This window comes from Plectropomus leopardus, chromosome 10 (genome assembly GCF_026936395.1).
Source record: "Plectropomus leopardus strain MGB_pleo_1.0 chromosome 10, ASM2693639v1, whole genome shotgun sequence".
Lineage (NCBI taxonomy): Eukaryota > Metazoa > Chordata > Actinopteri > Perciformes > Serranidae > Plectropomus > Plectropomus leopardus.
This window is the reverse complement of record NC_142185.1, coordinates 35040311-35054850: the sequence shown is the minus strand read 5'-3', so window position 1 is coordinate 35054850 and position 14540 is coordinate 35040311. Positions and strand designations below refer to the sequence as shown.

At 39.5% G+C, this 14540-nt stretch overlaps 1 protein-coding gene across 1 annotated transcript; it reads right to left on the bottom strand.

Moving 5' to 3' along the window:
• Window positions 1–184: 184 nt before the first annotated feature.
• On the bottom strand, window positions 185–13513 carry idh1 (isocitrate dehydrogenase (NADP(+)) 1). Its single transcript, XM_042495007.2, has 9 exons — window positions 13359–13513; window positions 11699–11828; window positions 6962–7253; window positions 5419–5524; window positions 4452–4629; window positions 4212–4363; window positions 3922–4062; window positions 2727–2889; window positions 185–1621 (listed from the first exon to the last, which is right to left on the bottom strand). Exons 2-9 carry the CDS (start codon window positions 11818–11820, stop codon window positions 1528–1530), a joined length of 1248 nt encoding a protein of 415 aa, XP_042350941.2. The 5' UTR covers window positions 11821–11828; window positions 13359–13513; the 3' UTR covers window positions 185–1527.
• Window positions 13514–14540: the final 1027 nt, after the last annotated feature.

Sequence of the window (14540 nt, the reverse complement as noted above, 5' to 3'; positions counted from 1 at the left end):
CCCCACAGTTTGAGAACCACTACTCTAAACGATTATATATTTAGGCTTTTGGCATTTGGTCACCCAAAACAAGACATGAGCTTGAGATGTGAGGTAGATTTTTGGGACAACAGAAAAATAACTGGCAGATCAAGTTGTTTACAGTCCAGAATGGCATCAGCACACAAAATAAAGAGCCACATGATTCTTCAAAAACTCGTTTATTCTGAGTTATTAAGAGGCATGATATTGATTACTAACCAACAGACAGACGTGAAGAATGGCAGGATCTGACACAGACAAATGAAGGACAAATAAATACTCCTCTGGAACTACTGATTAGTAACAAGAGTACAAAATTTAACAGACGAGCTTGTTTACAAAATGTGTAAGAAGAGTCTGCATTACAGTAAAACTTTGTGATATGGTTCTGCGCTACTGTGCTGAGGGGTTTCTTTAGTTAACCCTTAAAAACCAGGATTGGCATGTTTTCTAGTGCTGCGTTCAGACACCTCTCACAAGTATTTAAACCTTTGAAACATGAACATATTAGTTTGATTTCTTATAAAAACGCAAGGAAAAAAAACTAAAATCACCAACTTAGGATGAAGTCTCACAAACTACAAAGATAAAATTAGTAAAAGAATAACAACAAAAAGAAACAAATAAATGACGTGAAAATTGCCTTAAAAGTAGATATTTCTTGATGTTTTTCCTCAAATAACTGAGAAAAAACATTAAGAAATCTATATTTATAATTATATGTTTAAAATTAGCCTACAGAAAAAGACATACTTTATCAGAATTATTTTTTAATTAAAATGTTTTACTTTTTTTGTGCAAATGTTGGGTAATTGTCATAACTTTTTAAAATTATTTCCTCACTAATCTTTGGGTCATTTCTAGTTGCTCATTGCCTTCTCTCCATGTTTTTTGAAAGAAATCAAGCTAAACTGCTTTAGTTTTCAGAGAGTTAAAAGCTGGCTGACGGTGCTGCCGCTGTGGTTTCGAGCTGGCACTAAAACATAAAACATCGCTTGAGGTATTATTAAAAAGATTACAAGACAAAAGAAGACGACAAGAATCAACCGATGACTTTGACACAAAACGAATAAGGCAGTGAGAGTCCGGAGGCTCCTGCGCACGGATCCCGTCCCCCGTCTGCTGCACGCATCACCAACAAATACTGACAACACACACTCACTTCAGGGGACGTAGTGCAATTCGGGTAAACAAGGTCGCTGAGCCGCCAGGTCATTCGCCCGCGGTCAGTCCCGGAGGCCGTTAATGTTTTCACTGGTGACACATTAACCGGGATGACGGCCGACACACCTGCTGGACAAGGCACCCTGCTCGGTCACGCTCCAGTCAGGGAGTGACTCGGTATCAGTCGTGGATCTGGAGTCCCGGGACACTCCTCCCCGCTCCGGTGATGACTCCTGTGGTCGTGACTCCTGTGGTTGTGTAGTTGTCTCTGTGTGTGTGTGTGTGTGTGTGTGTGTGTGTGTGTGTGTGTCTGTGTTTAATGGCTGAGGCTGTGGGGTGAGATCACAGTTTGGGCTGGTTGGCCAGTTTAATCTTCAGGTTCTCTCCCAGCTTGTCCAGGAACTCGAAGGTGTTCAAGTAGTCGGCACGTGTCACGCTGCGAACAGGAAGACAAGAGAAACGACTGAGTACTTCCTGAGTGTGACCGCAGGGCTTCATGCACATAAAGACACATTTCCACGACTTTTCCATGACTTTGAGGCTAACTTTAAAGACCATACACTCTCCGAAAATCAATACTCCTTATCAGTTCTTTTTCATTCCCATATTATAGCCTTTTTAAATATTATTTAAAAACAGGGATGCACGATAATCATTGGCCCAATAATGGGACTTATGACGTCATACTGATAATTTGAATTATAAAGTTTTTTGCCGATAAATGGAACCGATAATAAAAAGCATTAATTGCTTTGATTTGGCCAGCGTTGTTGCCATGGTTTCGCTCCTCCAGTACTACACGAACTGCATGATGCTGCGTCAATATGCTGCTAGATCAGTCCACAACATGTCATCAGTCAGCAGCAGGGTTTAACCCATTGTTTCTTTCTTTTTTTAACTCTTACCCTGCCATTGACGAGATTTTCCGTCAGTCTGTGTTTTCAAACGAACAAGACGATCAAAGGTCCCAGGGTGACGGGAGGAGAGGACTTCCGACTTTATCGCTATTTAGCGGCTTTTTGGGAGCCTCTCAGCGGCGTTGTTTTAAAAAAACTCAACAGGAGAAACATTTAGCGACTTATTTAGATCATCAGTGAACAAGGAGGAAATATACCGTCCAGGGCGACCCTTACAGGAGATACAGGAGGTCGCCTACAGTGCCACATGCTGGAGGGGCAAAGCTGGTGATTTATGTTTTTAAGGAAAAGACAGGATGTCAGTACACGTTATGACTCCCGCCCGTCCAGGGGACAATGGCAGCCAGCAGCAACAGACAACACTGGGCACGTTTTTTGATAACTAGCCAGCGAGACATTAAAATGACGTTAACAACAGCAAATCTCATAAACATAGCACCAAGGTTGGATCTTTGGTGACCAAGTAGAGCACGAGGGGACGCACTGAAATGGATTTCTGGGTAGCGAAGGACAGGATTTGCATAAACTTTAACTATTGGAAGAGTAAAGAAGTCAGAAAGGTGGGACAAAGTTTCGCTGTCCTTGAAGAGTTTAAACTGAGAGGTAGATCACGGAGACACTCACTTTGGCAGGCCTTTGATGCAGATAGCCAGGTCCTTGGTCATGAAACCGGCCTCGATGGTCTCAATGCAAACGGCCTCCAGCGCCTCGGCGAACTTTCGCAGCTCTGTGTTGTTGTCCAGCTTCGCCCGGTGGAGCAGGCCCCGCGTCCACGCAAAGATGGAGGCTGTAGAGCGCAAACACCCAGTGTAAGAGCGGGATTTAGCAAAGGAATTCATTTACAGCTATGATACTCGACTTAAGGCCTGCGGGCCATATCTGGCCCCTGATAGGGTGCCTGGTGGCTCCTAAACCATTTTCTAATTCACAATAAAAAGAAAGTGATTCACACTAGAGATTGTTTTTGTACTTTAGTATCCATAAAGTGCCAGAGTGCATAAAACAGCATAAAAACAGAGCTTGTTTATTGACAAAAGTGTAAATGGAGGATCCCCCAGCACCTGATAGACGTCCCAGCTAAGCCCCTGAGGTCCTTAATCCTAGATATGTCCTAAAACCAATAAAATGTCTTAAAATTCTAGAAATGTACTTAAATATGAGAAACGTCCCACAATACTAGAAACATCCTTAAAATCCCAAAACATCCAATAATTCCAATGTCCTAAAATCTTTTGGAGAAATGTCCTCAAATCCTAAAAGTGTCCTAAACCCTAGAAATGTCCTTAAAATTTAGAAATGTCCCCATATCCTAAAAATGTCCTAAACCCTAGAAATGTCCTAAAATCCTAGAAATGTCCCAAAATTCTACAAACATCCCAAAATCCTAAGAACTTTCTAAAGTCAGACAAATGTCCTAAAATGCTAGAAACATCCTGAAATCCTAGAAATGTCCTTAAATCTTAGGAATGTCCTAAAATCCTAGAAATGTCCTTAAATCTTAGGAATGTCCTTAAATCCTAGAAATGTCCCAGAATTCTACAAACATCCCAAAATTCTAAACATGTCCTAAAATCCTAGAAACGTCCTAAAATCCTAGTAATGTCCAAAATTCTGGGAAAAATGTCCTAAAATAGGAGAAATGCTGTAAAATCTGAGGAATGCCCTGAAATCTTAAAAACATATGTGGGGCTGCTGCGACTGGTCTGCTATGTGTCCCTGATGTACAGTACATTACGTACAGTGTACAGTACATGAATAGAACTTTTGTTTTTTGGAGTTTTTTGGGGGTAAATGCTCCAGAACAGGCATCCTGTTGTACCTATGGGGTTGGTGGAGGTCTCTTTGCCCTGCTGGTGTTGTCTGTAGTGGCGAGTCACCGTGCCGTGGGCGGCCTCAGACTCCACTGTGCGTCCATCAGGACAGATAAGCACGCTGGTCATCATACCCAGCGAGCCGTAGCCTGAAACACAGTCACACGTTCACAACAAACGGCAAAATCAGCATTTTCTTTTTTTATTGCGATGCAGTTTTGCAACGGTCAGATTTTTAGAGAAGTTTCTACAATTTTCTTTGCATAACTTCTTGTGGGAGTGTGCTGTTTTTACCGACCTTGTGCCACAGAATCAGACTGTACGTCTCCGTCGTAGTTCTTGCAGGCCCAGATGAAGCCTCCCTCTGATTTCATGGCCTGGGCCACCATGTCGTCGATCAGACGGTGCTCATACCAGATGCCTTTGGCCTCAAACTGAGCCCGGTATTCCCTGGACACACGAGATGGTGGACGACACTTTAAGTTAAAAAGTGAGTGTGCTTTGGAAGAGTTAGTTTGCGTGTGTTTGAAGTTCGTACTTCTCGTAGATCTCCTGGAAGATGTCCTTGAAGCGACCGTCGTACTTCTTCAGGATGGTGTTCTTGGTGCTGAGGTACAGAGGCCAAGCTTTGGTCAGAGCCATCTGGAAGGAGCTGTGAGCAAAGTCCCTGATGGACTCATCTGTGTTGTACATCCCCATCGCTACACCGCCTTTGCCTGCACACACACACACACACACACACACACACACACACAAACATATACTTCATTCACATACGCTGTGAAGTAACATCACATACAGACCTACATACACAGTATAACTGCATTTATTAGTGTCAGAGTTCATACAGATTTTAACTAATATATTTCCATGACTTTTCTTGACTTAAAACTAAATATTAAAATATAACATATTTTCAGCAAAAAGGGAGAGGCATGTCAAATCATTTTTAAGCACAGGGGAGGGATTTATGTTTTTAATTTAGCTATAAGGAAGGGGCATACAACTTTAAATAGCTGCGTTTTGTATTGATTTTAGTTAAGATATATAGTTGGCATGTTTTCTTAAAAAAAAAAAAAGGTCTTCTTTTTCTTGACTTCTTTTTTCGGCATTTTTTTCCTTACATTTTTTGGGTAATTTTAAATGAAAAAATGTGTGTTTTTTTGCCTTTTAAAGTTTTTAGTGTTTTTTTTTCTTAAGAATTTTTTGGCAATACGAAATAATTTTTGGGTACTTTTGTAAAAAAAAATTTCAAAGATTTTTAAGGAAAAAATTGAAAAAATGGCACTATTTATCACATCCAGAATCTGTAAAAACAGAAATTACTGTTGAATTTTAAAATTTCTGATTAGACATTTTATAGTTTTGTGAAACAAAATCCCATTACTTTTCCTAACTTTCAGGGTGTATTTAGTTTTCCAAAACTGTCGCAGTCGTTTGGCTGGGTGTTTGCCTGACCCAGTGTCTCATGTAGTGATCGTGAAACTGGCTGGCTCTGTTCTTACCTACAAACTCGTAGATGACGTGTTTAACTGGCGCTCCACCATCTGCAGGTGTGTAGGTCATCTCCACTTTGCCGGGCCCTGACACCACAAAGTCTGTGGCTTTGTACTGTGGGGAGAACATTGAGAAAGCCGCAGTGTTCAAGTTGAGACAATGAAAAAAATAAGACAGCAGTATGTGAAAGGGCCAGAGTGGGGATGATGTGCAGCAAAGGGCCACCAGCTGGAATTGAACTTGCGTTCGCTGCAGCAAGGACACTGCCTTTTTACAGGGGGCGCCGGCTCTACCAGGTGAGCTAGAGGGCGCCCCGTGGCTCCATTTAACATGCAAACATGACATGTTGTCCTGTTGTTTTTTACTAATGCAGTATGAGTTAGTGTGCACCGTCATGCCGTCTGCACAGGTTACTGATGTAGGTTACTTTTTAAGAGCATGTCATGATGACAAATGCCTTTTCAGCCTCTGACATCCACATTAGATATTATGTAACCAGCAGCTATTTGACACTTCACCTGCATGACTCACTCCTGAGGGAGGAGCTGTTAACTTTGGCACGACGCCACGAGCTCAAACTTGTTCTCTAGCTCTGTGACGTTGCTGCAGACTTGTTCAGACTGTAGAGGTTTGTGCATTATGGTCCAAAGTGCAGCTGATGAAATATAATTGACTAAGTCTCCTCTGATAACCCTTCAAACCTAATCTCAGCTTGTCACAGTGGTTTGTTGGAAATGATGCCTCAGTAACAGTAGCGGTTTAGTCAGATAATAAAGGAGTCTGTAAAGTTTCTCCACAAGTAAAGACTCTCATGTGATTGCTACACAGTTACAGTCGCTCCTTTGAGATGTGGTCCTGCAGTTAAAGAGTGATTAGACTCAGGCCAGTCACAAATAAAAAATAAGTGAATAAGTAAAATAATAAGTAAATCTAATCTGGCCCTCGATAGGGTGAAAAAATAAAGTGATTCACACTGGGAATTATTTTTGTACTTTTAGTACACAAAAGGTGCCAAAGTCCGTAATACAACATCGCAATGAAGCTTGTTTTTTAAAAAAAGTGTGGGGAATCCTCACAACCCCAGACAGAGGTCCTAGCTAAGCCCCTAATGTCCTAAAATCCTAGAAATGTCCAAAAATTCTAGAAAGGTCCTAAAATTCTTGAAATGTCCTAAAATCCTTGAAATGTCCTGGGGTCTTTAAGGAGTCCTAAAATGTCCAAAGGTCCTAAAATCCTACAGATGACCTAAAATTCTAGAAATATCCAATAATCCAAGAAATATCCTAAAATCCCATATCCTAAAATGTCCCAAAATTTGAGAAACGTCCTCAAATTCTAAAAACATCATAAATTTTTAGAAACCTCCTAAAATCTGAAAAACATCCTATAATTCTAGAAATGTTCTTCATCCTAAAAATGTCCTAAAAACCAGAGAAATGCCCTCCAAAGTGCGTTTTTCAGTACGCAGAATCAAGTTAAAAACAGCCAGAGTAAATACTCTTCACACATCATCAACAGAGCACTTTAGCCGACAGACTCGTGATGGGATACCTGATCTCCATGAGCGTGCCTGCCGATGATGATGGGCTTGATCCATCCTGGCACCAGGCGGGGGATGTTCTTGCAGATGATGGCCTCCCTGAACACCGTGCCTCCCAGGATGTTACGGATGGTGCCGTTGGGCGAACGCCACATCTGCTTAAGCTTGAACTCCTCCACGCGCTTCTCGTCTGGCGTGATGGTGGCGCACTTGATGCCCACGTTGTAACGGCGGACTGCCTCCGCCGCCTCAACCGTCACCCGGTCGTCTGTTGCATCTCGGTTCTCCATACCGAGGTCATAGCTGTGCAGGGAGAGACGAAAAGGGAATTTTAATTTATAGAGCCGCAGAAAAAGATTCGTTAATGTCCTGGAAATGTGTTTCTATTTTCTATACCTGCTCCAATTCAGTTTTTAGTAGGCTCGGGCATTATCACTGTGTAACAGTGTACCGGGGTACGTAGAAATCCTAACGGTATGTTTTTCAATAGCGTCATAAATGCAGGTGCTTCTCTTTCTATTAAACTCATTGTATGTAGTGCACAGCACGCACCACTAGAGCTCAGTGTCTACTGGTTGAACAGGCAGCTAAGCTTAAAGACACAGCGACACCTAGTGGTGGAGGGAGAAGTTAAAGGACTGTAAACAGCCGGTGGCCAGCAGGCAGAGTGAGACCATGGAGAATAACAGCATGTTTTTACATTTAACTTGGTGAATTAAGAATTTATTTGGACCAAACCGGAGCTGGTGATTGTTGGAACAGTGAACTTACTAACTAGATTAGTAGCAAGAGTAACCGAGACAGTTGGGGTTTTATTTTGTTTCTGTCGAGTTTGAATGAAATGTGTTTTATGATTATATAACAAGGAGAGTAAAAAGGACAATTGGTGTGAAAATACTACTTTTCTGAACATTTTGGAGGTTTTGATTGTGTATTTATTACTCTGAAAAGCTGAAATTAAGTAGAGCATTCACCATTGTGTGTGTGTGTGTGTGTGTGTGTGTGTGTGTGTGTGTGTGTGTGTACATGTGTGGGCGCACGCTTAAACCTTCATGTACCGTATTCCCCAGTAAAATTTTAGGAAGGTATAAATTGTCACATACTGCCCAAACCTAGTTGATAGAAAAACTATATTTTTTCATTGTTTCATTGTTTTTATTTATTTAACCTTTATTTAACCAGGTTGGTCCCACTGAGATTAAGAATCTCTTTTTCAAGGGAGACCTGGCCAAGACAGTCGACATTCGAAACTAGAGGATGTATCGTGTTCATAAATAACCTCACCCAAGTAAAATAGAGTCAAACATTAAAGTTGACTGATTTATATCTGGAAATATTTAATCAGATCTGCCATCTACCAAATGTTGAATGGCAGCTTCTTTTTTTTGACACTTTTTTGTTATTACAGACATTAGTTAGTCAGTAGTCCTATTTCATTCTTTTTTGTTTTTAAGTATGAGAGTGAACTGAGATGCACCGAGAAAGAAGTGAACCAAACAGTGATGGAGACGGACTCTAATCCCAGCAGCAGAGGCATGGGACGCCATAAACAAGAGCACTCTGTTTCAAGAAGGGCAGCGATTATTTACGCTTCAGTTGCACAGACGCCCTGCTGCACAACAAAGTACTAAAAGTGAACGTATGCCAGTGTTTTAGCTGGCTCGAGCTAATCTGAATGTTAGAGCTGTGACGTGAAACATTATCACTGTGTCAAAGGACATCATGCATGACATGAACCCTTTGAGAGCTGAGAAAATTGTTTTGATTTCGTTCAAAGACATGGCAAGAGAGTAATGAGCAACAAAAAAGAAAGAAATGACCCAAAACTTGAAGAAGAAAAACAATTAGTAAAAAAAAAAAGTATGGAAAAATTACCTGAAATAAATTTAAAAATAAATAAATAAAATTTAAAAAAAGAAGATAAAAAATAAATAACATAGAGAAAAACCTGGCAAAAGTGCATAAAAATAATTCTGTTGCTTAACTTTAAATATTTTTCCCGAGACATTTTTTTCCTAATTTTTAAAAAACAATTTTCTACATATGTCTTTGGAGTTTCTAGAACTTGTTATTACTCTGCTGCTCACTGCCTTTTTTCACCATATCTTTGGAAGAAATCAAACCGATTTTCTTAGGTTTCAGAGATGAAAATGCTTGTGAAAAGCATCTGAATGCAGCACAAGAAAGCTAATGTCGATCGGTGTTGAAGGGTTAATGAGCGGTGAAAAAGAGCATGAGAGATCGCCTGCAGCTTGAGGTAAATCCCAAATTGCTGCCAGGCCTTTCTTCGCTCCACATCTCTCAGCTAAATATATTTCTTGCGAGACTCTGGCGTTCGCATCAAGAATAGCCATTAACCTCCTACCCCTCTTCCTGCACAGCGCTCTAACTGTGCTTCCTCTTCTTCTTCTGCCTGTTACTGACCGAGTGAGCCGCAAAACCAACCAGCAACACAGAAACAAAGGAAACAACGGATCAACTGTGCAATGACGACTGGCCCTGCGCCAACATAACTGGACAGGTCGCTCCACTTGTTGCACTGAAAGATTTTTCCTCTAACACTAGAATAAGGTCAACATGCCTGTCATTCCTTTTACGTATTGGCATATGCTTTCTTCTGAGCACAACAGCATTGTCTGAGAGCAGCTGTGACCTTTTACCTACTTTCCTCCTCCCCGTCCTCTGAATGCCAAGCCGCCACAAGTGATGACTAAGTGGATGCATACGGCTGAACGCAGCGTCGCAGGGAGGCTGTTTGATCGGGTCTGCCGCTTTGAAAAAAATCCTACTTTAATGCAAAATGACACAAACTGGCATGTTAAGCAGAGAATGCACAGCTGCATGTAAACGCAAATATTTGTGGGATATTCGTTATAATTTTGCCACGTAAACAGCTTAGTGGGAATATTGTCTCTTTCAGAATAAGGACAAAAAAACAGAATATTTGTGCATGTAAATGTGGTGCTGCCAGTTTGTTTTTCCAGTGTTCTGATCTGTAACAGACCAGGTCATTGAGAAACTGCTATTCCATCAGAGTAATTATTACACCACATTGAAATCGAAGTTGTACTTCCAATGTCTGTTGCACAATAAATCATTAACTTTTACGACAAGAAACGAGAAGAGATGATGAAAACGCTGTGAAGCATCCATCAAATATATCTTTAGAGGGAAGCTAAAGTTCAAAGTTTTGGCCATCTGTCCCCACTGCACAGTTCAAGACATCACGAGGGACACTGAGGACTTGACCTTCACATAAAGAGGTCATGTAAATAACATGTAACTCTGGACAAAGTACATGCAAAAGATAAGAGGAGGAGCGAGGTCAGATGAAGAAACACGTGGTCCTGTTTAGGGTGCTGATTGTAAATGACTAGTGAGATCTCTATGAATACAATCCTACCTCAAACATCTTGGCATTTTAAGACTTTTAAAAACACTGCTTTAAAACATTTTAATACTAATTCAGGCCTTACTTTTGTATTAATTCAGTCAATGCCTTTTTAAGATCAGCAGGTGCTGAGGTGCAAAACCACTGTTGTACCACATAGCGCTGTTACACGTTTGCCTATAGACAACGTGCATTTGTGGATGAGCTGAGGGATGCAGAGCCAGAGGCAAAAGAAACATGTCAACTGCCAAGTAATATTACCGGATTTTGCGCAAATGTGACTCTGCTACCGACAGCCTGCAGCCCATAATTTGCAAACTGTTTGCATGAATAACAGGCTGAGGTTGTACAGTGTTAATTTGCATTGTCCCTATTAAATAAACGACATAACAAGGTAGATTTATTTGCCATTTTTTAGTAGTTTAAAAACTGAAATTATAATAATAATTAAAACATTATTAATAATATGTATTATATATAGTAAGTAAATAAATAAACCGCAGCCTGCTGGCCAAGTTACACAGTGCTGAAAGTGGGTGAATGGAGGGATAAATGCCATTCTCCCTTTTTTTCTTTTTTGTCATTCAAACTTTTTTATTCATTTTGGCATTATTCAAAACATATTGACTTTTATACTTTATGCTCAAATATAAATTACATAGATATAAACGGATCCACGGTCAGACAAAAGAGACAACAAAAATAAAATCAAACCAAATTAGTTTAATAAGTTAAACCAGAAAACCACCAAAAAACTCCATTCTCCCTTTTGAAAGTTAGTGTACAATTCGACCAACTGCTTTTTTAAGGTAGAAAAGCGACATGATGTTGCTTTAAAGGGGCGTGCATATGGCAGTTAGATCAGTATGATAATACTGTGCTGTTACACACACACAGTAACTACTGCTTCATAGGTGAGATAATAACACTCTTCTAGAGACACTTTTTTCGGGGATAAGGCTCAGGGTGTCTCTGTTTTGAAGAAACCCGAGCACCTTTTCACTGGATGCTTATCAGATACTCCTGCTGTTCACACTTTTCACTGGGGGGTGCTGGATAAACAAGCCAAACTAGAAATCCCAGGACTGCAGGACCTGTAACCTGATTATTTACTCTCACCCTGTTGTCACTGCTGTGTTACCAAACAACATCCTTCCCTAGTGTAATAAAGATTCAAAGCACCAACGTGATGAACGAATGTGTATTCACGGAGAATAATCATGATATGTGCTTTTCTAAAACCGAGAACTGATGTTTCAAAATCCGCGCTGCACTTTAAATGAAACACAAACATGAGAGCAACAAAAAGTTTGACCTACAGCGCCGTCGTGCATGCCCTGTGGTCGTCATACTTCACCTGTGCAGGTCGAGCTCCAGGTAAGGGAAGATGAGTTTCTCCTTAATGAGCTCCCAGATGACTCGAGTCATCTCGTCTCCCTGCATCTCCACCACGGAGCCGGCCTTGATCTTCTGAGACATCTTTGAGCCTGGCGGTGGACACGGGGGACAAGCACACAGACATTTAACCCTCAACAGCTGTGCTCAGAGGCCTTTCAACGGCATTTGACACCTGAGATCATTGGTTTGATTTCTTTCACAAACACAGAAAAAAGGACTTGGCAAAAAATTCCCAAGAAATTCATCAGCAAGAAATGACAAGAAAAAGGAAATTACCTGAAAACTGTTTTTAAAAAAGGGGGGGAAATGTCAAGAAAACTATAAAAAAAATGTACATATGTTTTTTTGTAAAAAAAAAACAAACTTTTTTTTACTGTTATTTCATCAGGTAATTTTCGAGTAACTTTTTTTGCTAATTTTTGGGCCACTGCTAATTGCAAGAAAATAATAACAAGGGAAAAGAAAATAACCTGATAATTTCTTGTAACTTTCACAAATTTCTTGCTAATTTTAATGTTAGTTTCAAATTGCCTTTTCCTTGTGTTCTTCAGTTTGTCACTGTAACATTAAAAAAATGTTTTAAATTGGTCTAAAACGGTAAACTGTTTAAAGATAGATTTGATAGATTTGTTTTTTGTTGTATTTTTGAGTAAATTGTTACACAGTGAAATTAAACATAAGTAATTTAAAAGACAATGTCTGTAGTTGTAGCTCTTCTCTCAATGGGACTTTCAAATGAGTGACACTGATATCAAAGACAAAGTCCCTCTCTGCATAACACTACAGCCTCAATGAATGAATTCATTCATAACATCAAGTTGGAGCAGCCAGGGCATGACTCAGCATTTGTCTGCTCCACCTGATTTACTCTTTACACACTGGTGGATTTAACAGCCACATAATCCTCTTAAACCTGTGAAAGTGAGCAACAAAAGCCCTGCAGCATATGGTTAACCTGCCAATAAACTTAATGCAGAGTCCACTGTGTCCTTAGCTTTTTATTCACGACTTAAATGTTCATTATTGTGTCTTATGAAAAGGATATATATCGTTTTGACATGTGCATGTGTAGTTACGTGATTATTACATGTCTGAGATGTGAGATTTCTTCACAGATTTGGAGATTTTTGCCTCATTTGGACAGGACGGCTGCAAAAGTTACATAAGATGGACAGGCTGCTGATCGCACGATGGGGAGGAGACTGCTGGGACAGCCAACGACAGTCAGTGTGTCTACAGACCGGACGAGCGATGCAAACCGTTATTACAACGTTTACCGTGCAGTTTTCATAAAATACGCTTTACTAATAAATTAAATGGGAGAAAACAGGAAGGAGTTTGCTTACACTAAAGGCCTAACTTTTTGTCTTAGAGCCAAGTAGCCGATTTAATTCAATAAAGACCCCCTGAGGTGACATTAGGTTGAATCTTATTTACTCAAACACGAAAAATAAACAATTTAAGCTTTATTTTTGTAATGCTAACGCGCTTTAGCGCTCTGTGGCTAACAGAGACAATAGAGATCAGAGATAAGACTCATGTACATTCCTGGTATATTACGTCGCAATTTCTTTGTTTTTCAGTTAACACAGAGTCATTACATGTTACAAAAAGCTTACCTTGTTTGGTTTAAAGGTCCACGACGCTGTCAGACGGGATGCGGAGGCGGAATGATGCCGGACTGCAGGTTAGCTGAAGGGAAGGCGGCTCAGGCGGAGAGAGGAGCGGCAGGTACCCGGCTTCCACGTCCCCGAACTTACTGACAAGATATCGGCCAATCACAGAAGAGAGAACAACCCGAACCGCCAATCAGATAAGCCCACACAGCTGGAGGGGCGGGGTTTGTCTGGGCGGGGTTTGTAAAAGTGGCGCTCTGATTGGTCCGTGCAGCGCTTTTCCGCAACTGAACAACAACTGATTGAATCTATGATTATTACTAAAGAATTTACGTTATATAACCCTGTTCTCACTTTTACAAAATACTTTATTTCATGGTGTGTTAAATTATTATTATTTTTATTTAAAAATATCTATATTGTGTGTGTGTTTTTTCCCCGAATTTGAACAGATATTAAATATAAATAAATAAAAGTCAGTCTTGTCTGCAAATATGGTACCACCAAATAAAAAGGTACTCAAATAAAAACCAAATTTTAATAATAAATAAATTATTATTATTATTATTATTATTATTATTATTATTATTATATGAAAATGTACTTACGTTTTTTTAATAAATTGAAAAAATGAACAAACTAAAAATTATTTGGAAAAAGGAAGAAAAACATTCCCCAAAACACAGAATTATATATAAAAAGATAAACACGATCTTGAATTCAAAATTGTTAAAAAAAAAAAAATTAATTAAATAAAATAAAAAACGTTTCAAAATTATAAAAGGAAAAAGGAACATCCCCAAACTCAAAACTATTTAAAAAGAGAAAAAACACCCCAAATACTCAAAATTACAAAAAAAATAACCCAACCAAAAATCAAAATTGTAAAAACATTCATTATTCATGTAAAAAAAAGTCACAAAACTCCACTGACTTTCCTGCACTTTATTAATGATTTCTTTATTTTGTGTCATGCACACAAACATTTGTGTCAGTCACCAAACTGACCTTTGTTGTTTGACAATAAAGATGTTATATTTTTTCTTACATTTCTTTTATATATCTCTCTTATATATCTATTAAATTGATCATAATACGATGTGTATAAAACAAGCTCTGGCATTATGAAATTATTGTTATTATTATTATTGTTGTTGTTGTTGTTGTTGTTGTTGTTGTTGTTGT